The sequence below is a fragment of the Equus przewalskii genome, chromosome 30, assembly GCF_037783145.1.
Source record: "Equus przewalskii isolate Varuska chromosome 30, EquPr2, whole genome shotgun sequence".
Taxonomy (NCBI): Eukaryota; Metazoa; Chordata; class Mammalia; order Perissodactyla; family Equidae; genus Equus; species Equus przewalskii.
Genome location: NC_091860.1, coordinates 12,721,779 through 12,748,822, shown reverse-complemented (window position 1 = coordinate 12,748,822; position 27,044 = coordinate 12,721,779). Strand labels below are relative to the sequence as shown.

General features: G+C 37.9%; 1 protein-coding gene across 2 annotated transcripts in view; it reads left to right on the top strand.

Moving 5' to 3' along the window:
- Positions 1–27,044, top strand: part of SPAG6 (sperm associated antigen 6) — a 66,243-nt gene that overhangs the window by 11,263 nt on the left and 27,936 nt on the right. For both annotated transcript variants that reach the window (XM_070601365.1, XM_070601366.1), the window contains exons 3-4: positions 7,827–7,993; positions 11,762–11,945. In XM_070601365.1, the coding sequence (XP_070457466.1) occupies positions 7,827–7,993; positions 11,762–11,945 (351 nt within the window). The remainder of the gene's footprint in view (positions 1–7,826; positions 7,994–11,761; positions 11,946–27,044) is intronic.

The window sequence follows — 27,044 nt, the reverse complement described above, 5'->3', positions numbered from 1 at the left end:
CTTTATAGTTCTGGCAGTGAAGAAATATTTCAGAGCAAACAAGATAAATATGCATGTGATAAAATTTATGATTTCTTAATCAAATGCAGGAATAGTGACCAGAGGTATATAATCATAGAGGCTGGACAAGACCAAATCAAGGCCTGAAAATTCTTATTCTAAAAAAATGCAAGGGAGAAACACTTAAATATTTCCAGGTGAAAAATGACCAGTGAAGGAAAATGAGAACGTGTTAGAAGACTCATCAGTGTCATGAAACTTGCTTCAGTAAAAATACAGTCATGTAACTGTAATAACTTACTGCAGAAATAAAAATATTAAGATCTAATAAAGTTGATAAGTGTAATTGGAGTTACTCTGGGACAGGAGAACAGGTAGTTTTAGAGTAGTGAAACCCAAGTGGATGGTGGTTTCTAAGCCAACACCACAAATGTTTCAATAAGAGCTAGCTGTGTATTTAGAACTGTGCTAGGCAATTTGAGAAATAGAAAAGAAGTATAAGACATAATCTCTCCTGTAGACATATTTATTATTTTACTCAAGAGATAAGACATTTATTTACATAAAACAAACTAGAGAAACACATGACATGCTATGTCAAGGGTGGCTGCTGTGCTTTGCACAACTCCATGGTGCCATTTATGATCTATGTGAGTGGCATCCCCCAGATTTGTGCAGTACACAGCCTGCCCAGCCATACATGGGAGACCTGGAAATTATTCATTCTTCATTTTCGTTTGTTTACCTCCCTGAGAATACGTGGTGCAAACAATAAAGCTCTTCATTTCACTTAGAATAACATCACAAAATATTAGTTTGACCTATAGCCAAGTTTGATCTGGCCCCAACCAACCTCTCCAGCTTTATCCCTTGCTGTCACCCCTCCCGCTTTACGTTTCAGGCCGGTATGAATTTATGATGGCTTCTTCTACAGTCTGCAAAAACCATGCGTCACTTGTCGAAGCCAGAAGCTTGGCGGTATCCCTGATTCCTCCATCTTCTTCACAATAATCAGTTGGTCTCATAAATCTCTCCTTAGACCTCGCTTTTCTCTTTCCCTCTGGCCATGCTGCTCTCCAGGCTGTCCCCCATCCCGTGCAGGTTCTACAGCAGCTTCCTGAGTGGTCTTCCGGCCTCCCGTCTTGTCTCTTATCGTCCTTTCTTCCTCGTGTAATCAGAGTGACCCTTCTTTACAAAGTGCAAATTTGATTCTGTCGCTGAGCTGACATTAATGTTCAGATAAAATTCAGAATATTTGAAGTGGTTTATTGGACCTTGCAGGGCTTTTGTCTCATTAATCTCTTAGCTTTCCTTCTCCAAACTCCCCTCTCCCTCTAGGACTGTAGTCATACTGCCTTCTCAGTGTTATCAACATACCAAACTCTTTTCCATTCCAAGGTTCGTTTATGCAGTTTCTTCTGGTTGGAGTGCTCTCCAATCCTTCCCCTCTACTCCCTCCAAAAGCCTGCAGATCTCAACTCAGTCGTCCCTTCCCCTGGGTTGCCTTCCCTATGTCCCTCGGAGCCTGGGTCGGTGCTCTGCTGTATGTTTGCGGGGCGCCCTCTTTTTCTCCTGTAGTTGCACACGTCATGATATGTTGCATTTGTTTCTCTCTCACAACCCCTTTATGAGTTTCTTGAGGCCAAGGACAATTGTGTGTTCAACACATTGTATATTCTTAATAGATAGTTCTTGAATGAATGTTGAATGAATTATTCGTTCTATAGTAATTCTAAAATATATGGTAGAAAAGGCTCAATCTCTGGGGTCATAGAAGCTTTATTTCTTCATCACAATGAAAGGTACTGATTAATTAATGAGTCATATACACTAATAATAAAATGTTGGTAAAAAATATGGTCAACATAGGGAATTGATTCCTTTAGCACTTTTATTTATCAAGTAGTTACTGGTGTTTATTTTTTCTCAATTAATCTTCCTAGCACTTTAGAAATTTTAACTTATTTTAATTCTCACAGCAACTTTATGAGATAGTCCTAGAATTTGTCACCATTTTATATATGAGGAAACTGAGACACAGAGATGTGAAGTAACCTCTCTGAGGCCCCACAGCTAGAAAGTGGCAGAACTTAGGTTTGAACCCAATCAGTCTCCCTCCAGATACATGCTTTTAACTATTTTCGTCTGTGGTCTCTCAACAGAGGCAGTCATGTAAGAAGTAGTACAAGAGACTCCTCTCGTTTCTAAGGCGGGAAGTGTCTTTTTGGACCCCAAACAGAATGCCTGAGTCAGATGGTAACATCGACAGTCAAAGGCAAATTCTTTGCTGTGTATTGGCTAATTGTTTGAAGAAGTCACTTCTTCTAAAATTTGAATGAACTATAGTAGCAGATTCATAGTAAATGGTCATGTAGAAAGTAGTTTTAGATTAAAAAAACCATATTGTTGGAATTTAAACTTTTGAAGCTTTGCAAATTTTACAACAAGGCTTTAACTTATTTTACAAGTTTATTGATAGTTTTGAATAAAATTGGAAAATAAAAAGTACGTATGGTAGAAATCACTTTATTTTAAGTGTAAAAATACAAAGGAAGGCATTGAAGGACACTATCAAGAGAGTGAAAGGACAGCTCACAGAATGGGAGAATATATTTGCAAAGCAAGTATTGGATAAGAGATTAATATTCAGAATATATAAAGAACTCCTACAACTCAACAACAACAAAGAACCCACTTCAAAAATGGCCAAAAGACTTAAATAGATTATATATCTCCTAAAAAGAGACACAAATGGCCAATATAGCACATGAAAAATGCTCAATATCACTAGTCATTAGGGAAAGGCAAATCAAACCACAGTGAGAGACCACTTCACACCCATTACAATGGCTATTATAAACAACAACAACAAAACATAACAAACTTGGTGAGGATGTGGAGAGTTGGAACCCTTGTGCTTTGCTAGTGGGAATGTAAAATGGTACAGCCACTGTGGAAAACAGTTAGGTGGTTCCTCACAAAGTTAAACAGAGAATTACCATTTGATCCCAGCAATTCCACTCCTAAGTATATACTCAAAAAAATGAAAACAGGGACTCAAATGGATACTTGTACACCAACGTTCATAGCAACGTTGTTCACAATAACCAGAAGTTGGAAACAACACAAATGTCCATCAACAGATGAATGGATAAACAAAATGTGATATATACACACAATGGAATATTATTCAGCCTTAAAAAGGAATGAAATTCTGATACATATTACAGTGGATACATGATATGATGGACAAACCTTGAAAACATTATGCTAAGTGAAATAAGCCAGAAAAAAAGGATGAATATTGTATGATTCCACTTATATGAGGTATCTAAAGTAGACAAATTCTTAGAGACAGAAAGTGGAATAGAGGTTACCAGGGGCTGGGGGCAGGGGAAATGGGGAGTTATTTTTTAATTGGTATAGAGTATCTGTTAGCAATGGTGAAAAAGTTCTGGAAATGATAGTGGTGATGGTTGTACAACATTGTGACTGTACTTAATGCCACTGAATTGTACACCAAAAATGATTAAAATGATAAGTTTTATGTTCTATATATTTACCACAATAAAGATAAAATTTAAAAAAAATTAAAAAACAAAACAAAGACGGTAAGAGGTAGCCAGGGCAAGCAGAAATCTCTACCGAGACTTCAGTGGACCCAAAGGCCCAGTTTGCAGATACTTGTTTTTAAAAGAACAAAGTTGAGATGTTAAATGTCTTTATGAAACAGCCGATTGAGATAATATGCATATAAATTATAGACATGTAATATGAAAATGAATGGGTCATTTTTTTGTCTTTGGAAATGTCAAACATTTCCTTCCTGACTTATAAATGCAATTGGCCTGCAAAATCAAAGCCATGAGGCCTAGGTTGTGTTGAAAGGAATGAAAGAGTCGTGACTATTTTGAGGCTATTTCATAGTCTCCTCCACTAGATTATTAGTTTCTTGAGAGTAGGAGCTGCCTTAACCCCATGTGTAGTCCTGTCACTTGCCACTTGGTGAACCCTGACGTAATTTTGAATGAATGACTCTGGGCAGGATCACTGAGGTTGCTTTTGGTTTTTGCAGATCTGGATTGCAATATAAGGTCTTAGTGGCAATGTTTCCAGTATGGCAGTGGAACAAGAAAAATAGAAAAGGAACTCAACGCTATAATGTTGGGGGAGGGGCAGAATTGTAATGATTTATCCTATAAGTGAAATTTCGGAAATAGTTTCCCACCATTTTATCAGTTTTTATAGAGTAGACAGAATTGTTTTATAGACATTGGAGTACAATATAGAAGTTATCATTCTGAATATTAGATAGCACATGTTAGCTCCTTTGCTGAAGACCCAGTGAGGTCATTAGCTGCTCGCTAGAGACCTTGTTTATCAGATATTCTGGGAACTATTCATGTTGCTGTAATTTATGGACTCTAAATTTTCATGCATTTGCTCCCTGAGGATCAATCACCATGGATTCCTAATAGACAGGCAGGTAAGGAAAATTTTCTTTTTATGTTATATATGGCTTCTTTTGCCCTTCCTTCTCTCTCTTCTTTCCTTCCTCTCCCTCCCTTTCTTTCTTCCTTCCTTCCTCAGTTCCTCTTGCATCATTATCTGTATTTTTAGGACAAATCTGTAATTAGAATAACAAAGTCTCCATGTTTAATCTGTGTAAGAGATAAAAACATATCCCTGGGGACTGACGATTAGGAAGCATTAAAGAGGCAATTCAAGGACTAAGAATTTGGGGCAATATTTTCTCTGATAAGAATGACCTTATTCAAACAAACGTATTTTAAACTGAAACTTTAGCTTTACTTTTGTAGGTTCAGAGATTTAAAATTTTTCAAAATTCTCCTTGTGCTACTGCCCAAACTAAGGAATATAGGAAAATTGTGATAGAGCAGCAGCATTCGCATGAAGCCTAACTTGGATATTGAATACAGGAAGAGAAGGAAAGAAATTGTATTTCATTTTATTGACCTTATTTTTCCTGGACCAGAGGCAGTAGAAAAATGGAGGAGAAAATACATAAAGCAGAAAGTTCCTTTGAGTATATGGACAAGTGAAATACATTTTTGGGGGTAAAATATTTTACTGCTAAAATTGCAAACTGAAATTTTCCAAAATTGAGAGAATTGTGGTATGTTACCTAAATACTGAAACTAGTAGTAAACACTTATAATTAAATTAAATGTTATAGACCCGGTAGATGAATTCATTCTTCAAATTCTTAACATAAAAGTTCAAAGTTCTTGAGATTTAATGAAAATATCTAGGTTGAATAACCCACTATGAATTGATTTTCTAAGTATGTTTCAAAAGACAACGAGCCACTGCCTTCCCATAAATATATCAAGTGAGAATAAAAGGAAATATCAGAATCGTTGGGAAAAAATAACATGAAACATAATTGTGATTCTTTTAAAACTTTTCTAAGCATACTTATACTTTATATTTTTTGGCTTCATTAATGTATTGTGAAATTTTGAATACATGTCAACAGATTTAACTTTTATTTTTTAGAGTATTGACTTATTTTACTTAAAATGGTACATATTCATTATCAAAAATATCAGATTATATTCAACAATAAAAAGCAACCCAATTCAAAAATAGGCAAAGGACTTGAATAGTCATTTCAACAAAGATGTACAAATGGCCAATAAGCACATAGAAAGACATTCACCATCATTAGTGTTAAGGAAACAAAAATCAAACCACAATGAGATACCACCTCATACTCATTAGGATGGCTATTATTGAAAAAAAAGAAAAAAAAGGAAAATAACAAGTGTTGGTGAGGATGTGGAAAAATTTGAACCCCTGTGCTCTGCTGGTAGAAAAGTAAAATGGTACTGTCTTTGTGGAGAAGTTTAAGGGTTCTTCAATAGTGGCGATGGTTACACACCATTGTAAATGTACGTAATGCCATTGAGTTGTACACAAAAAATGGTCAAAATAGTAATTTTTATATTATGTATATTTCCCCACAATTAAAAGACTTAAAAAAAGTAATAAATACAGCAAACTACAAAGAAGACACCAACAAATTGTTTCAAATCCAAAGTTCTAGAAAGAACTCATGTTATGTTTAGTAGTCATTCTAATACCTTCTTCTGGGCTTTAAACGTTTTGTTGTGAGATATTTCAGAAATTATCTCTATAAAAAATTATGGATAATATAAGCAACACTTAAGAACATAGACACATCGATTTGTTTAACACGAGCTCTGACCTCGGAATGAGTAGGAATGCTGTGTGGCTACAAAGTTAACCTGCCTAAGTGGGATTCAAACTTGCAACAGTGGCCTTATATAAGATGATCTAAACAAGGCAAGTGAGACATAAAAATGGTCACTAAATGCGATGCCACAGGTCACATCACTAAATGTACCCATGATAAGCATCATTATTCTCTGCGTATGTTATTTGGTAGTACTGTTTATCTTATTTTGGTCTAATCCTAAATGTTATTGTAAATGTTTCCCTTTTATTCTATTTCAAATGTTTCTGGATATAACACTATAAAAGAATATTGGTAATATTTGCTTTTATGGATTGGTGGGGCATGTTTTTAAAGAAAAGACGTAATAACATCAAGTTGAATAGCCTGCTGTAAATTAAGTTGATAAAGTCAAGGGACACTTTGTTCCGGTTTGAACTGTCATTACCTTGCTTGTAACCTTAGACTAGAACACCATCATTAAAGCACAAATAGCTGTTGACTGTTTTGCATATTTTATAGCAAGGCAAAGTGAGTATGAAGAGTTAGAATATGCAATAAAATGACCAAATTGCAATTTATTTGTCTCCCTTTCCCCACCTCTTCAATTTTCAATATATATTATTTGTTTAGCAATTATCAATAAAGATTGTCTGAATTTCTAACCCTCTACCATTTATTAGTTGTGTGACAATTTCCTTGACCTTTCTCAGCCTTCATTTCCTTAGCTGTAAAACAGACATAATATTAGGCCTACTTCATAGGTTTGTTATGAGAGTTCAACAAGTTACCATGGAAAACAAGTTCCTTAAAACAATGTGTGCATATAATAAGTGCTTGATAGATGCAAGCTACTTCTATTCTTGTTGTTGTGATGATGATATGCCTTCTATGTATTCAACCCTAGAATGAATATTATGAGAGCTAGTAATACAATATACTTCCTTATCTCAAAGAGTTTATTTATTTGGAGATAATGTCAGAAACCTGAATTTGCAGCCCTTTATGAATGTGCGACTCTAGCCAAGTGGCCCTCCTGGCTGCCCCGGCTCTGAGATAGGTCCTGATAAAATGTCTGTCATCAACTCTCAGTTCGGCTGGAATGAGAGGAAAGACCCAATAGTCGGAATCAGAGAAAAAGACAGATGACAGACTTCATTGAGAGGAAAGGACCTGACCTGAGCCCTGAAACATAGGATTTGCAAAGGCTGAGGGGAACCTAGCCCCCAGCACCCCCTCCGCACCCCGACCGTGTGCTAGGTCGGCGCTATCCTACCTGCCTCACAGCCTCTCTCTGCGTCCTCTCCTCGTGACAGCGCAGTCAGGTCCCAGAGCCGGTACTTGCCAGGCAGGGTTTAAACTCCTCTCTAATTCCAAAGCCTTCCTTCTCTCCACGCTGTGACGCTGCTTTGGTAATTGCAGGTTGTATTCTTCTGTGTCTTGGCCAGTTATATGCTGCTAAATATCCCATTAGTTTGTAGTGGATAATTTTTTCGTTTTTACCGGTTTTCCCCCCTGAATTTTCGTATCTGCATATATGCTGAATTGTGTGTTTGCCTTTTAATTTAAATTTTGCTGACTTCTCTTCTTTTGTAACTTAACTCAGGTGTCATGTCTTTGCTGAGGCCTCTTCTCTTGGATGTGGTCCCAACAATTCAACAGACGGCTGCGCTGGCGCTCGGAAGGCTGGCTAATTATAATGATGACCTAGCAGAAGCAGTGGTGAAGGGTGACATTCTTCCACAGCTTGTCTATTCATTGGCAGAACAGAACGTAAGAATCTTTTTAAAACAAGTTATAATTGTTTTTGTTTTGGACTTTAAAAAATTTAATAGTTGAGTACAGTTGCAAGCTTGCAGGCAGTAGAATTATTAGGATGTGAATACAACCTTCACTTCTTTGAACCGTGCATGGTAATATCTTTAGGGTATTTTACTTTGGGATTGATACGCAGCTTTTCTCCATTACTGTTAATGTAAGGAGAAAACAGATTAAAAATTTTAACGGAATTATATATAATAAAGCAGTATTTCTGTGTTTGGGAATATTAAAGTTACAGGATCAGTCTTAGAAAGCTGATGGAGCTCTAGGCAAATAAAAAGTTGTTGTTAGCAATCTTCATGTACAGGTGAAGTCTGGGTAATGGAAACTGTAAGAAACAGCTTTGAAGCAAGGGGGAGAGAAGCATCCAAAAGTAAGAAGAATGTGTGTAACGGAAGGTTTGATAAAGCATTTTCTACCAAGTATGCAAGCATGTTATCCCTTTAAATGATCATCTAAGAGTGTCCCCATATTCCCCCTCCTATCTGATTCCACTCTAAATTTCCATACAGTGCCACTAACAATAGTTAAGGACCTTCCTGTCGGTAGGGTCTTGGTCTGTTCATTCCATTCTGCTAATTTATCATAACCTAGGGACATATCTTTCTCGACATGTCTTTAAGATTAAATTCCTATTTGTGTAACCTAAGGACCAACAATCCAATTAAAAAATGGGCAAAGAAGTTGAATAGACGTTTATCCAAAGAATATGTGCACATGGCCAACAAACATGAAAAGATGCTCAACAGCATTAGTCACTAGGAATTGCAAATCAAAACCAGGATGAAGGGCTGGCCCAGTGGCTTAGTGGTTGGGTTTGCACACTCCGCTTTGGTGGCCTGGGATTCACGGGTTCAGATCTTGGGTGCAGACCTACACACCACTCTTCATTCCATGATGTGGTGGCATCCCACATATAAAAAAATAGAAGAAGATTGGCACAGATGTTAGTTCAGCGACACTCTTCCTCAAGCAAAAAGAGGAGGATTGGTAACTGATGTTAGTGCAGGGCCAGTCTTCCTCACCAAAAAACAAACAAACAAACAAACAAAAAACCCCCCCAAAAACCAGGATGAGATACCACTTTGTCTACTAGGATGGCCATAATGAAAAAAAGGAAAATAACATGTGTTAGTGAAGATGTGGAGAAATTGGAACCTTATACATTCCTGGTAGGAGTGTAAGGTGGCACAGCTGCTGTGGAAAACAGTCTGGCAGTTCTTCAGTGAGTTAAACATAATTACTGTATGACCCAGCAATTCTGCTCCTCGTTATATTTCCAAAAGAATTGAAAACAGGTGTTCAAACAAAACTTGTACACAAATGTTCACAGCAGCATTATTCACAATAGCCAAAAGAATGACTAAACAAAATGTTCTATGTCCATTCAATGGAATATTGTCAGTCATAAAAAGGAATGAAGTACCGATACACGCTACAACATGGATGAACCTTGAAAATGTTATGCTAAGAGAAAGAAACCAGACACAAAAGGCTACATGTTGTATGATTCCATTTACATGGAATATCCAGAATATGCAAATCCATAGAGACAGAAGCAGGTTAGTGTTTGCTGGGGGCTAGGGGGAGAGGGGAGCATGAGGAGTGACTCCTTAACACGTACAGGGTTTCTTGTTGGGGTGATGAAAATATTCTGGAACTAGATAGGTGATGGTTGCACAGCATTGTGAATGCACTAAATGCCAGTAAATTATACACGTTGAAATGGTTAAAATGGTAAATTTTATGTTGTGTGTATTTTTACCAGAATTAAAAAAAAATACGCAAATCCTAATTATTTAAAAATTGTTTTATTTTTATAGATTGGAGAGTCATTTACTAACGCTTGTTTTATCTCTACAAGGAGTCACAGAAATTTAATTTTTCTTGTGGGTTTCCTTCTATCATCAGAATACTGTTAGACTTTCTTCTTCCTGGATTCTTAGCTCCTTCCTTTGAGGGCTGGGTCTGTGTTTTGGTATCCCACATAGAGGGTTCTCAATAGAAGTTTTTGAACTGTGAATGAATGTCCACTAGTTGTAAAGGGACAAAAAAGTGTTAGGGCTGAAAGGTGAGGGTTTGAAAGTGAGAATGTGAAGCATTATTCACACGCTTCTGTCTCCTTCACCTGCCAGTCCTTTAACTGGTTTCCCACTGGTGATTTAATCTCTTCTTTATGAGGTACAAAGTCCTCTGGTTTCACTTTTTGCTTTTTCTTTTTAAGGCAAAGGAATGGGAGAGAAGAGAGGAATTCAAGGAAGCAGAAATTAGGAGAAAGGGAAAATGAGATCAGAAAGTGTGAATTATTGGCACTGTAGTTAGAAGTGACTATTGACGTCTAATAAATTGTGAATTTGAAAACTCTGCAATATAAAAAGTCCTATTAGCTTAAGATAATGACAAGAAATGTATCACCATTATTATTCCACAATTATAAGAAAATAATCTATGGAAAGCTACTTGAAAACTCTATTCTAATTTTTATAATAAATTACTACAAATTTATTTGGTTACTGGCATATAAAATTAGACTTTAAAACAAATATTTTAATATCTATATATGTTATTTAAGAAACTAAAGAAATATATCAAATTAAAACATCATTACTAGCAGCATATTTCTTATATCAACGTATGCCAATTTTTGAGATGTATGTTAAAAAATATACTTTATGTGTTTTCTCTCTCCTGTAGCTTTATTGTATCTTAATATTTTAGCCTAAGTAAATGGAATGCTTTCAAAACAGTTGCTGTAGTCACCCAGTCACTTTTTAGTAGTCACTGTAAGAAATAGAAACTCAGAATCTAAAATAGGGAATTAATTGGGTGCTACTAATAAAAGGAAGAGTTAGGAGACCATTACCGTGTCATTATACTAACCATGAAACAACAGTGAGTGTTATAGCCAAATACTTCCTATACATTTAATCTTTTTAGTTAGGTAAAGAAAAATATGTTAATCTTGCATTTCAGTTTTATTATTTCTTAATCAGATAAAATTTATGTATGGAAAATATCATAAATATGAAGCATTACTTAAAATCACATAATGGTAAGTCATTTGTATTTGCCTTCTTAGAAAAACATTTCTAAGAGGGGATAAATAGCATATCCCATGGATTTGCCAGGAAATGTTTTAAAATGTATCACAAATGCTTCACCTTTATGTTTCTCTGATGATTGGTAAGTGCATCTCGGAACATGGTGGTTATTTCGGGATAACTCGGGACACCGGCAAGGTCAGTTGAGGTCGTGAACGGCCTGCTGTGCTTAGAGACTGAGGGCAAGGCAGCGAGGCGGTCAGCTGACAGAGGGCTTAGTCGCACAGGCTAGCAATCTCAGAGTCCCCATGGCTCAAAGAGATACCTCTCAGTGTAATGCAGATACGGAAAATCTCGTATTTGGTGAACTTGTAGGAAAGTAATGTTTATATTTTATTTTATCCAATTTCCAAATGCATGTTTCAGAGTAAAACACTTGAAAGGTCATTTAAGACTCACATTGTTCTAGTGTAGTGACTGAACAAACGCAATGAGGGAACATAAAAAATCAAAATGAGTTTGCAGGATTTTTCCATCTTTTGTATTTAAAAGCTTTCCATATTTAAAAGTTGAGCTTTATTGATATTAATGTTGTTTTTATGCTAGTTTTGGTCTGTTCTAACTTTCGGTTATGTAAGTGCTCAGTTCACTTTGGGTTTTGTCAATTTTGTCCTTGTAGCGTTTCTACAAGAAAGCAGCTGCCTTTGTGTTACGAGCAGTTGGGAAACACTCTCCTCAACTAGCCCAGGCGATAGTCGATTGTGGAGCGCTGGATACGCTGGTGATATGCCTGGAAGATTTTGACCCTGGAGTCAAGGAGGCTGCAGCCTGGGCACTTGGGTATATCGCAAGACACAATGCAGGTAATGGAGCATGTTTTAAAATGCAGTTATTAAAGTTTAGATTTATTAGGCAAATCTGGTTTTGCTTAGTAAACCATAGATAGGGTTTTAATGATGTTCCTAGTATACATTATGGGAGATAAGTTTTGAATGATGGCCAAGTTGTTTGGATCACATACTCACAAAAAGTCTATACATTTCAGTCTTTATCTTTGTTAGCAGAAGAGCAATTTGAAGACGGAAAGAGAAAGAGAGGGGGGTGATGGTGAGAATGAGATATTGATTGATTCTCATAGACCTTGGTAAATTGGCTCAGTTAAAAACATTATTCTAGTTTGTCACCCCTCAGGGGACATTGGGTCTTCACTCTCACTCATGATAGGGTGTTCCAAACCAGCCAAGAGCCATAGCATGTGAGTGAGTAAGCTTGAAAAGATATGGACGTGATAACTTTCTAGAACTTATTTGTATTCAGCTCATACTGGGCAGAAAGCAGGAGAAAGAGAAGGAGCACCTTCTGTTATAAACCGAAAGCTCAGTGAAGTCATCAAGAAGGGACCTGGGCTCTTGTGTGAAGGCGGTGCTGACACACCCAATTAGTAAAAAATATACAGGGGACAAATTGCCCCCACCACTTTACAGAAGATGCTAAATAATGTGGATAACATAACAAGAAAATACAGTTTTTAAGCAAACATGTAAAAATGGTAAGCTTTGCTAGTAATCAAACAGCTGCATGTTAAAACATCAATGGGAGTGTCTTTTCCCACCTATTATTATTTGGGGGGGAAAGAGAGTAAAGCAGAAGAGCCAGGTGGTTAAGAGCACTGTGGCATGAGACAGGGTCTGAGTTTGAGTCCAAGTTCTACCATGTAGTTGCTGTGCGACCTTGGACGTGGCTTTCAAACTTTCTGAACCTTAACTTCCTCCTCCGCAAGAGAGTCAAGAGAGTCATTAAAAGCTGTTCAGGGCTTTATTGCGAGGATGAGGAGATGACATGTGTGAAGCGCTCAGACCAGTCCCTGGCACGTGGTAAATATTCAATAAATGTAAGACATTAGTATCAATACTGAAGCTGGGAAGGAAAGGATGGTGTGGATGCCCGTTGATGGAGGAACTACAAATTGTACAAACTCGTGGAAAGCAGTTTGACAAAGTTAATCTAAGTCATGAAAGAATTCGTGGTTACTCTAAAAAGCCTGCTTTGGGAATTCATCCTGAGGAAAGAATTCTACATAATGAAAAAGCTATATTCATGAAAATGTTATCGTAGTATTATTTGTATTATCAAAAATCCTCAAATATTTTGCAGGAATTTAATGGTTAAATTATGGTAGTTTACTTAATGGAATCTCATTCAACAAGTTAAAAAGGTAATTATGAATGCTACATGGTAACATGGAAAAGTGACTACAATGTCAAAAAAAGACAAAATTGTATACTACAATTATAATAATATAAAAAGTTTTTATGTGGACAGAAATTATAAAGAAATACGTTTGTGTTACTAAGGTGATAGAATTAAGGATATTTTTCCTTCATTTTCCAGATTTTTCAATGTGTATCTGTGTATAAAATAATAGCTACCATTTATTGAGTAACTACTGCATGCCTAGCTCTGTGCCATATGCTTCGGATACATTATCTCATTTTGATTGCAGCTACCCTTGTAGTAAGCGTTACTCTCCCTGTTAAGCAGAGGAAGAACGTGGCACTTAGAGAGGATACCTGAAGTTCTGTTAGTGATGGAGCTGGATTTTGAGTCTAAATCTGACTCCGAAGCCCGTGTTAACCGCTGTGCCACACAACTTTATTGAATACTTCTCTAAAGAGTATTGAGAAATTCAAAACAGAAACAGGAAGAGGGACGCCCATGGTTATGTTTAATTCTGTTCTTAAAATGGTGACACTATTAGACACAAAAACAGAAATAAAGTGATATAAAAGTAAGTTGAGAAAGAAAACTATTGTCATACTTAGAATGATTCAGAGTTAAAATATTAAAATTATTTCCTTGATATCCAGATTTTGGTTTTCCCGATAGGTTCACCTTAGGACCATTGTTTAATACACGTTGATTGGGAAAATGAAGGCAGTGTTTTAAATCACAAGCTGGTTATCCTGGGGAAACTACGTGAGGATATTTAGGTTGTGTTTTTTTTTTATGTCAGAGGACTTTATGGCAAACATATCATAACAAGAGTATTTCAAAGTGTGGTGCAAAAGAGTTTTGAGGGACACTAAAATACTCTTGTTACAATATGTTTGCCATAAAGTCCTCTGAGGTGCCCATAGATGACCTCTCCATACCTCCCTTTTGTTGAGTCTAAGGCTAAATCATTATAGTTCATAAGTAGGATCTGTCTTAGGGATTCCATTCCAATTTCTTGCTATAATCTGGCTCCCACATGGAATTCCCACTGTAATTTCAATATTTCACAGTAGATAGGGGCCTGGGACCCAGAAGCTCCCAGAAGAGGTTACTACATAGATTTCTCAGATGGAAAAGGGAATTGTTATCTAGCGAGCAGTAAAAGAAGTCATCGTTCACATCCTGAATATCAGTGAAAATAGAGAATTTACCTCCAAATAACTTGATTTCTTTCTCAGTGATTTCTAAAAATGGAATATATTGAGATTAGTGGGAGGACATTCATTGAGTGTGTTCTTCTTAGTTTTAGTAGCAAAATGTTTGATTAGACAGCTTAAGAAATATAAACCGTAAAAAGAGATGTAAAAGAAAGAAAGTATACCTTTAAGGGCAATAGAAAGAAAAAGTTTTGTGTATAGGAAACAAAAATAAAATAAGCATACGATTAGTAGAAGAGAGAAATCAATGGGCATTATCTTACTTTTCCTTATTTGCAAAATATAGTTTCTAAAAGTTACTTCTTGTATTGATTTTGAAGCATTTTACACGTAACCAAAGGGAGTTGGGGGCTAACAACCAGAAATTGTAGTGGTGCTTTTTTTTTTTTAACTCTGTATAAATCGTGTTGCTAAATTTCCATGATTGAATCAGCAGTTATTGAATTCTCTTGATAATAAGTACCTCTTACTTTGAAGATAAATAAGCTGTTTCTTCATATTTTTTCTTGCTCCTTACTAGAGCCTGAGGTAGAATTCTCCTCAGATTGGCTCTCTCTCTTCTTTCTTCTTGCTACACTCTCCCATGCCGCAGAATTATTCTGTTAACATGTTTGCCTAACCAGTGTCAAATCTCTCACTATTTCCAAGGACTAGTCTTGCTTCTGGAGGGTGTGGCGAGGAGCCTGTGCCAGCTGGAAGGGTGAGGGGTGAGGCAGAAGGAAGCGTGGGGCTCTGTGACTACAGTGTGTCCTCGCAGCCCCCGGGGCGGCCCAGGAGGGGCTGCACTGCTCCAGGCCCTCCCTCCCTGCTCCCTCTGGGCAGCCTCTCTCGAGTGTTGCTGTCGCTGTTGGCAGCACAGCAGCTTTGTGGAGGAGGGCTTCCAGTGACCTGGTGGCGAGCCTGGCTGCAATTAGAGTGCTTGGGACTGAGGGGAAGCAGTGGCCTGGCTGGAAGTGCGAGGAAGGAGCCGCCAGAGAAGTGTTTTGTATGAATGTTCTTCCACATCGGGGCTCAAAAATTAGTTTTAAGTATTTATTTTGGGAACTTTAGCTAAACATGCTGTCTCTCGTAAACTGTGTCTTGTAAACATTTGCTGTCTCACAGTAAACTTTGGCTGTTCTCAAGCCTGACAAAGAGAAGCACATTTGATCAGGTGCTCTACGATGCTTTAATTATTGATATAATCATCATATTTCGGATGCGGACACTGAAGTGGAGAGGTTAAAGTGTTTCCTCTGGCCAGACAGCAGTTTATGGTGGAACTGCCCGGCATTTCCTCAGAACCTCTCAGAGAGTCTTCCTTTTTGTAGTGTGAGAAAGGAAAGTGTCTGAGAGCTCCTCTTCCTTCGCTTTAAGCTCCTTGTAGTAGCTGAAGGTCTGGCTGGATCCCTCTGTTTTGAATCCCTGCTGGCTGGTTTCCACATGTGTGACTGTTCTTTCTCCTGTAGACCTGATTGAGGTCCTATGACCTAAATCAAACGAGAAGTTTCCATTCCAGCTCAGGGGCAGTCAGGGGAGGAGGTTGCTGCAGCCAGAGATGAGCAGTGCTTCCAGGAACTGGCTGATTTGGACTCTGCAGAAACATTTAATAGATTATATCCTATTTACCAAATAGGTGACGTAAGGAAGGAATCCAGACAGGGCTGGCCAGCCTGACCCTTTTCTATCTGGTGTAGAAGGATGAAATGATGAAAGGAGAAAAGAATTTTAAAATTCAGAATTTTTGCAAATATTCTTCTCATGCCACGCATATATAAATACCAACAGCCTAAGCCATGTGGAACAGGCTCAGGAAGCAGCAGTTAACCTTTCAAAAATCCACATCTTAGTGACGAATGTCTGAGATAACCAGGGACTTTGTACTGTGTGTCTTAGAGCGTGGATGGACCAGGAGGAGGGGACTAGAGCCTGCGAGTCAGAAATTATTTTCAAAGCCCCCAGACAAAAGTCTTTCCTGATGCCTGCAGATACTAATGTTGATGTCGGTACTATCTTTCCTTTTTATAACTTATTTTATCCTGTAGGGGTTGATGAACACATAAACAGAGAGGCATACAATGTTATGGGATTTTCTATATTATATACCACACCTATTTTGATTCTAACATTTATTTCCACAAATAGTTTTCTGTTTATTTAGGTGGCAGGGAAGAAAAAGTGAAAATAAATGTCTCTTCTGTGTTCTTTGGACAAAGAGGTAAAATGTGTTAAACAAAATAACATTTTAATTATAACTTTACCCAGTAGTTACCTAATGTGTTAGTCATTTTTAGGGTTAGTTTGTGTGGTGATAAAAGATAAGTTGTGAATTCTTCTGTATTTATTTATTGTAATTTTTAAAGTTAGAAACTCTTGGTTAATAAAATCTTGTGAGTTTTTTAGAATTCAGAATATGGAACAATAAAATATAATTATGTAATCTCATTACATACATATAATGACTTAGATGCCTAAGTCATTGAGGCGTATGACTTTATATATGAGGCGAACAATTTCTTTATCACCACTGTCATCATTGTAATCATCAAAAAGTATTTGAGGGGCTGGCCCGGTGGCGCAGCAGTTAAGTGCACATGTTCCGCTTCGGCGGCTCGGGGTTCATCAGTTTGGATCCCGGGTGCGGACATGGCACCACTTGGCAAGCCAGGCTGTGGCAGGCGTCCCACATATAAAGTAGAGGAAGTTGGGCACGGATATTAGCTCAGGGCCAGCCTTCCTCAGCAAAAAGTGGAGGATTGCCGGCAGTTAGCTCAGGGCTAATCTTCCTCAAAAAAAAAAAAAAAGTATCTGAGGCACTTACGTGTGTTCTCATATCTTTTTTACTGTACTGGGTAAAAATGGGTTGGCTAGTATTTCATCTCTAGGGCTTTACCATCTCAGATGGAGCAACTGATACAGATGAGCATAAAGGTCATCCAGACAGCTGGGCATAACAGGACAGAAACGTGCTGTCTTGAGAGTGTGTAGAATACGTGGGGTCTTCTACATTGGACCAAGTGAAAGGTGAGTCATGAGTTGTGTTGTTGGGCCATGGCAGAAAGGGGACTCTTAATTTTCTTCTTAAGAACTTTGTTACACTCAGATAACCACTGAACAGCCTTTGGGCACAGAAACAAAAGGAAGAAATGACATTGATAGCGCAGTCGTAGGCGGGAGGAAAGTCCTCCACCCCACAGGATACTTCCTCCACCTGATGGCACCTATCATTGTTTTCATCTGAGGCTTCTGCTCAGTGCAAATACCTGTGCGAGAAAGGTCACTGAACGTGGGTGTGCTGAGTGGGTAAACAGGGGTATTTGTGTCTTAGTGATTTGGAAGTAAACAGAGTTTGAACAGTGCAGCATAACGTATTTTGAGTTTAAACAAAATTGTTTCTTGAACTTGGCTTGTTTTCCAGTCACTAGTGTATAAATCCTCCTAACACCTTTTAGATATTGAGAGGAAAAACACTTTTGTGCACATCTGAATTTCTAGAAGTACATTAGGCATAGTGTACTTGACTGAAATTTGAAAGTACTCCAATTAAGCATTTCACAAACATCCACAAAAGAGATTAGCTATTAAAAGCTTAGGACTTTGTTAGCATAAGAATTGTGCTTTGGAATAAGTCATGTTCATCATCTTTTCTTACCATAAATTTTTAAATCTACCATCTACAGGAAAAGATTTGCTTTATAATTACCATGTCATCGGACTGATTTTGCACAGTTATTTTTTGGTCCTACTTTGCTCTTATCTGTGGTTTTAAATGAATGAACCAACTTGCTATAAAAATGTAGTATAAGTTCATTGCATCAAAGCATTTTGCTCAAGTTAGGACTTCTGGCCTTAAAAAGGTATGAGCTTCAAATATTTAACCATTTGTGTCATAATTCTGTTACTAGCTATAGAATATTTCTCTATATCTTCTTTGATTTCACACTACAGTTTTACCAACATGGTAGCCCCTGGTCACATGTCACTATCACATACTTGAATTGCGGCTAATGTATGTGAGGAACTAATTATAAATTTTATTGTCTTTTAATTAATTTAATTTTAAAAATTGATAATCAATTATTGGAAAATTTTTATGCATGATTAGATATGTGAATCTACTTTTTCAACAGTAAACTTTTTGAAATCTAAATACAGGTTGCTTCCAGTGAAAATTTAGCAGCTGAATTGAGACATGCTGTAAGTGCAGAATATACACCAAATTTCTAAGACTTGGTACTAAAAAAAGAGTGTGAAATATCTCATTAAAATTCTAAAATATTGATTACATGTTGAAATTATATTTTATATATATTGTATTAAATAATGTATATTGTTAAAATTTTACCTATTTATGTTTACTTTCTAAATGTGGCTACTAGAAAATTTAAAATTACATCTGTGGCTCACATTCCCATTGGACAGCTCTGACTTAGAATTACTGTGCCTATGCTTTGTGGTTATTTGCTAAAAGGCAATATGGTAGTAATGCCATCTTAAGCAGTCATACTTAATATCCATGTTTATTAATCAGTGTAACTAAACCATACTGTACAGTAGGTTAAGGAATATGGAACTAAAAATACCATTTGGGGAGAAGTGAATGATGATTCAACTTTGAGCAATCACTTACTTGATGTAAGGGCTAACATGTGCTTAGTAAGTGACCACACTGCCAGCCTCACACATTGTTGATGGGGGCATATAATGATATGCCCCCTTTGGAAAACAATGTTGCAATGTGTATTAGGTTGACCTATGTGAAATTACCTATATTCAGTTGATTTTGACTTAACAAAAACAGCAGTTTCATGTGGTTTGATCTAAAAATATGAGAACTTCAAAAAATGTCAACACCCTTCCCCTCAGTAATTTCACCTCTGGGCCTCTGTCTCAAGAAAATGCACACATGCGTGCACGTGGATGTGCATGTATGTATGTTTGTAGAACCTGTGGAGTTATATATGCACGTGACCATGTATGACCTGTGGTAGCCAGCCTCCAAGATGCTGCTCGAAGATGCTGTGTCCTGGTATTCACACCCTTGTAGAGTCCCCTCCCACATCGCACCAGGATTGGTCTGTGTGATCTCTAGAGCATGGCAGAAATGATGGTGTGTCTCTTTTGAGAATAGATGACCAGCTATAACTGAAACTTCTCTTGTGGGGTCCGTCTCTCATTCTCTCATTACTTGCTCTGGGGGAAGCCAGCTGCTCTGATATGAGGACACTCAGGCAGCCTATGGAAAGACCTATGTGGAGAAACTGAGGTCCCCAACTACTAGCAGCAAAGTGGGGCTTCCTAACCACTACATGAGTGAGCCTAGAAGCAAATCCTCCCCTAGTCGTGCCTTCACATGACTACAACCTCAGCTGACCGTGTAACAGCAACTTTATGAGAAACTGAGCCAAACCCACCCGGCTGAGCTGGTCCTGGATCCCTGATCCACAGAAAGTGTGAGATAATAGATGGTGGTGTTTTAATAATCTTAATGCAGAAAGAAGTTCACTATACTGTATAGTGGCAAAACCCAAACCAAACAATTAAATGTCCTAAGGTGGGGGAATGGTTAAGTAAATTCTGGAATATTTACTCAGTGGGATATTATGCAGTTATTGAAAATGTTGGGCTGGCTCCATCCTGTGGAATAAACGCAGACAGTGGAAGTCCACGAGTAGCATCAAGGAACCGCTTGGAGGGAATCACACCAAGAACGGCTGACAGGGACCGCTTTTATAAAAACGCCGTGTAAACCTTCTAACCGTCCAATGTTTCTTTTCTGTTTCCTCTCTCCTTTGTGTGTTCTGATAGAGAATTCCTCCAGGGCACCACTGGTCCTGTACTGTTTACCCTCTGTCATCACCCTGGGCCCCTGGAAGGCAAGAACTTTAAAACTGGGCTGGGTGGAGCAGAGAATGAATGCCGGTGAAGTTTGAATAACAAAATATGCATTTTCCGTTTAAGTTTTTTTTAAAAAGCAGACTGTAAAATTGTAGGTGGAGTGAAACTACAACTGTGGTTGCAACATTATATAAAGCAAGTGGAAAACAAACAAACAAGTTTCTAGATACAAAAAGTATATTTTGTAAAGATCTGATTGCAAGTAATTTATTGTTATTTTCTTCATTACAAGGGCATTCCAGGCCTACTCTGTAGTTTTGCCTTATTCTATTAAGCTAAGTTTCAGCTGTTAAATAGTTAGGTCAAAAACTAAAAATTGCTGAAATTGGGGTTTTAAAAATTGCCTTAAATCTTATGCTAGCTATTATCTTCCAAGGCTGTACTCAAGTCTTTGTCTTTCTCCACCTTCTCTCTCTCTTGTCTCCACTTCTTACTTTTCCTTACCATATTTTGAGTTGCTTTTTTTATGCTTGAGCCCTGTAAGGTGGGCCCTCCATCCCAGCTCACTGTAATTTCTTACTAAGGCCCCATTAACTCCGTATCAGTGGCTCATTTGACTCACTTGACTTTTTAAAGGGCCCAGAGTTATTTAGCCTTCAAAGCATGTGTATGTGTGTTAACCCTAACCGCTCAAACGCTCAACCCATGTGTAAAGGTTAGACCAATGGCTCTGAAGATTGGGTGGAGAGAAGTAGAAATGATGAGAGCAGGAAAAATGGTATTTGTTAATGGAGGAGATAAAAATTATTGATTAGATTTTTTTATACTAATTTGCAAGTTCCCTCTCCACCCTTTTCTCACTCCCACCTGCAGTGGGAGAGTCAAGCTCTTGGCTCAGACTTATAGCCATAGTGAGTCATTGCTGCCTGTGGAAGGATGCTGCCTCTCTCAGGTGTGTTGGTGAAGAAGAAAGGTTTTCGTGGTAGCCAGCTTCCACGATGGCCCCCTAAAGATGCCTGCCTCCTATTATTGACGTCCTTGCATAGTCTCCTCCCACACTGTACCAGGGAAATATAGCTGGAGTGATGGGCTGTCACTTCTGAGGCTAGATTGTAAAAGACTGCAGCTTTTGTCTTGGGTTCTCTCTTTTGGATCCCTCCCGTTGGGGGAAGCCTCATTATGAGAAGCCTATGGAAAGGTCCCAGAAGTGGCAAGGAATGGAAGCCATCTTCTAGCATTCCTGTGAGTGTGCTTGGAAGCAGATCCCCAGACCCAGTCAAGTCTCAGACATGGCAGCCCCAGCTGACTTCTTGATTGCAGCCTAGTGAGAGGTCCCACCCGAACCACCCAGCTAAGCTGTTCCTGGATTCCTACCTACAGAAACTATGAGATATTAAATATTTCCTGTTTTAAGCTTCTAACTTTGGTATGATTTGTTACACAGTAGTAGATAACTATGCCAGTTGTAAACAGCTGGGTTAGACCAAAAACTAGACAAATGTCTTCTACGTTGGAAGTGACATTACTAAAATCGTACCAAAGTATAGCCAGTAAATAACCAGCTTTGGCAATTGCAGCACCATAAATTTTTTGGTTTTGCTAAAATTCACTCAATCATGAAAAATGTGGTTAAATGGGATGACTATTATTAACATAAGATTAATATACATGGTAGGAATTTTTTGCGTGTGTGTGGTGAGGAAGATTCATCCTGAGATAACATCCATTGCCAATCCTCCTCTCTTTTTTTTTTGCTTGAGGAAGATTCGCTCTGAGCTAACATCTGTGCCAATCCTCCTCTACTTTATACATGAGATGCCTCCACAGCATGGCTGATGAGTGGAGTAGGTCCACACCCAGGATCCAAACTCATGAACTGCAGGCCGTCAAAGCAGAGTGTACAGAACTGCTTTATTTTAAAAGATTTTGAAGTGATATAGCTATATATTTTACAGCCAGATGTGAAAACCAGGCTATCTTTAAACTAATATATGGGCCACCTAAGTTCAAAGAAACAATAATTTATAACTTTCTTTTACTTCTTAATGAAACAAATATAACTTTTCATAGGGCTTCGAAATAGTGAGTTAAAAGCAGTGTTTGAAAAAATTAATTAAAAAGCAATAAAGTTAAAAGAAATTAGAGTTCTTCAGACATTTGATTTGTGTAATTATTATTATTATTATTTTTTTAAAGATTGGCACCTGGGCTAACAGCTGTTGGCAATCTTTTTTTTTTTCCTGCTTTATTTCCCACCCCCCGCCCCCCGTACATAGTCGTATATCTTAGTTGCAGGTCCTTCTAGTTGTGGGATGTGGGATGCCACCTCAACGTGGCCTGATGAGCGGTGCCATGTCCGCACCCAGGATCCAAACCCTGGGCCGCTGCAGCGGAGCGCGCGAACTTAACCACTCGGCTGTGGAGGTGGCCCCTGTGTAATTATTTTTGAATTAATGTGCTAAATATGTATTTTTTCCCTTCCTTTTTTTTCTTTTGGAGAGCCTCTTAATTTTGAGTCCTTTTTCTGAGTCCTCAGATGGCTCGCTTAAATTTTGCTCAAGTTCTTCTCTCCTACGTCTTTATTATTTGCAGAATTAGTTGAGTATCATAATATGTGTTTAGATTAATCATTTTTTGCAGCCCAAATTTTAGATTTTCATCAATTTCTTGGAATTCTCCTCTGAATTTTCTTATATGACCACCATAGTGGTGTTTCCTTTATGGCTCCAAACATGACTTCAGGAATCACAGGTAGAAAGAACATCACCTTTCCACCCCAAGAAAGGCCCCACAGGTGGTTTAGCAGGTGTGAGGTTTAAGCCTAGCTTTGTAAAATGGTGGTCACAGGCTGTCACTGGCCCACAGACGGATGTGTTTTATTTGGCCTACACTATGTTGTCTCACACATTCAAAAAAAGTTGCCAGTGCTTAAAAACCAGGCAATTTCACATTAAAAATCAGATTTCTGACTTCTATTGAAAAAAATCAAAGGATCTGACAAGAGTAGGCCTATATTCCTCATAGATGCCTATATGGCAACACTGGGCTGAATTAAGCAATTGCTGCTCCTAGGAGTAGCTGGTGCACGTACTGTTCCATTTTGTGACTGCTCTCCTACTCGGTGTTGTTCGCACATCCTCTGGTTTATTTATTTTAATTACTTGCCTGGGCCCTGTAGGTGTTTGAGTTTCCCACCCCTGATCTAAACCAACAGCTAGCCATAACTGTCAAGAGGAGGGCTTGAGGCCACTGTGAGCTCTATTAGTGCAAAATCGCTCCTGCGTGACTCACCTAGCTTTCCCTCTAACAGCCGTGCTGATTCCGTGCAGACGGGCATCCCGTCTCCCTGTTCCCTTCTCAACATCAAGTCATTTCTAATAGTCCCCTCATCCAGCTTTAGATAGTACTAATTTTGAGAATGTTGTTGATATTAAAAGTCCTCCTTTTGTCTGTTTTTGTTTTAAAATTAAGCCTAAAATTGTACTGAGCTTTTTTGACTATTCTAAGTTGAAGATTTTGATCCATTTAAATTGTAACACTTCACACCTGTTAGTGAGGGAGCACTATAAGATCAGCCTTTATTTTGTTAGGAAAAAACTCCCCCCAAACGAAAAACCCAGATCCCAAGAACAGCATGGAGTAAAATTCTTAAGGCAAGACTGTGAGAAGCAAAGGGTTGTTGCCCCAAATTTTCTCGTTATTAATATACAGAGAATTATATGTGCACGTAAGCCTGATAAACATTATTAGAAAGACTTATGGAAAAACAGAGAGGGGGACAGGATGTCCTCTCTCAGAGGAGGCGGCCTCGTTCTTTCACTCAACAGTGAGCTTTCATGAGGCCAAACACAACCAGTTATTCCTGTACTGAAACAGCGGACCATCAGCTTTGGGGGCTGGATATTCATTGTCTACATGTATGCAATAAATGGCTTTGATTACTATTTATGAATAAGGAAGGTGCTACTGGACAGTTTTCTTCCCTCTGACCATTTGCAGTCTAAAAAATTGTTAAAAATGCAGAATGCTTAACGTTTCAAAAATGTAATATTTTAATGTAAGTGTAATAAGGGTATGAATTAAGGCAAGAAGGAAACTGTGAATAAGTAAATGGACAATATTTCTAGTATATATTAGTAATTCTTCAAGGAATAATTATATACTCTTTCCTAAAATTTTGTGTAAAGGAGGCATATATTTGCACCATTTTTTAAAAATAAACTTTCTGCCATATTGAGAAACAAGTTAAAATGTTTATATTTATTTTTCCTTTTTAATAGTAATGTTAGTATAGTTAGCCCCAGAAGTAGCTGTATGTATGAACAAAAGACATGCTCATATTTCTTTAATTTTTTAAAAATGTATAATCACATTGAAGAAAATTGGCAAATAAAGAAGAAAAACATATCACCATCAACCCAGTATAAATGCTGTTAGTATGTTGGTATAACGTATAGCTTTTTTCTCTGCATTTTTCTTTGCATAACTACTTTTAATTTTATTATCAACAGTACATATGATTATGTCACGTTATTGCACAATAGAAGATGTATTTTTAAAGAATTTTTTGAAGATTCACTTAAAATTTAAAATGAGGCTAAGATTTCTCAGATAATGAAGATAAATTTCTTGGCTCACTGCTTGTCTTTGGTCAGACCTTTTATGAGCATCTGACTCTGTACATACCAGTCCTGATTTCATAAACATGATAGTTAATTGAGCCCAAACTCATTTCCAAATTGGAGTCTAAAAAGGAGCTCCATGAGATTTCTCCTGTGGGAAGTTATTTTTAAATACGTCAGAATTTTGTATGTGTCTGGGTTACTACTGCTTTTTTTAGAATAGGAAAGCATGGGACCAAAGAAAAAAGGAGAAGGAAGTAAGGTGGAAGCACTCCCTGAAATGGACCCTGTATACATCTTCCCCCAACACTCCACAGAATCGACTCCTAGCTCTGTTCTCTGCTGGTAGGAGCCTGTTCATATATTCACCCTGAGCAGAGCCTTCTAGAACAGAGCAGTGTTTTACTCGATTCTGCTGCTCCAACATCTAGCCAAGTTCCTAGCACATAGTAAGCACTTAATGAACACTCAATGACTGAAGGAAGTGAGGCAAATAGGTACATACACTGAGCATGAGAGAGAACAGAAGTCTATCAGGAGGTTTTTGGCTATAAGCTACAGAATATCAACTACAAATGGCTTAAACAGTAAGGACATTTTTAATTTCACATGACACAAAGTTCAGAGTCGGGGCAGTTCCAAGGTCGGTCATGCAGCTGAACAGTGTCATGGAGGACCCAGATGTTTTTCATTTTTGTACTCAGCCATCCTCAGCGTATTGGTGATTTCTTCTGTTATAGTTGCAAGATGGTTGTAGGAGTTCCAGATGTCATCTGCGGAAACGACTATGTCCAGCAGAGAAGAGGCAGTGTTTCCTCCTGTGTATCTGTTTATGACAGAGGAAAACTTCTCACAGGTGGCTTCCTGCTGACTTCTGCTCATGTCCCATTGGCCAGGATTGGTTCACAAGCCCATGTCCTGGCTGACAAAGGCTATTGGGTAGACACCAACAGTGACTGGCACAGAAATGCCCGAGGGAGCAAAAGTAGGGAAGAGGAGAAAGATATGCCATAGAAAAAAGTGTGACAGAGGCAGGACGAAATAGCCTGTAGTAGGTGTAACATAGAATAGTGTGCATTCTTTAGGCTTACTGTATTTTTACTTATATGTCCACTGTTTTATACCTAATATGTGTATGAAAGTAGAACAACATTATTTATAAATAACGTGTGCCACCTAGGAGCAGATCCTGGTTTTGTAGCATCATATAAATTTGGAGATGTAAAGTATATGAAACTGCAAGTAGAAAATTGCGGGGCCCAGTCCAGGTCCTTACAAGCTTCACGACAAATCTTCCTCCATGCTGTCTCCAGCCTTCCCCGCACTCAACGTCATTGCTCTAGAGAGAAGAGGAAACAGCTCAGGATGGCATGGGGTAACAAGCCAAACTTTATCGAAGTTTGCTTTGTTATTAACATGATAGAGTTCAGGGAAAGGAGCATATGGCACTCTAATAGTTATTCAAGGAAATGATAAAATATCAGAATTACAAAGATAGGTATTTTTTTTAAAAGAACCTTAAGTTTTTATTAACAGTACTTTTAAGCAGTTGTAACTTGCTGCATATTCTTTACTCTTGGAAACTATGTATAAAAGTGAGAATATATAAACAGATGAACTAATCCTTATATTCTCTCTCAAAACAAAATGTTCAGCCCATTATATATATGCCAGGTGCCCTTAAATATGTACGGATAGAGTTCATATTACTATACAACACCCGTATAATCTGGACTGAATTAAATTAAGCAACATGCCAATAATTAACATAAAATGAGAATTGTGTCTAGAAATTACATGCAACATCACACCTGGTGTTTCCTTCCCATTTCCCTTGGGTGGGAGTGGCAGGAGGGAAACGGTGATCACCTGCTGCAGCTGCTGTCTTGTTGAACTTCAAGCAATCGGAGTAGAATCCCAGAGATGCTTTTGAGGAGTCTGCTGTGTTGCTCGGTTGATACTCCGGTTTGTTGCTGCTGTTGTCTTCTTCTTTTAACCACTTTCCTCCTATCTGCCTCTGGTTCTTGAGATTACATGTTAATTTCCCATTGTATTTCATATTTTACACTAGATTTTAAAAACTGAAACATAT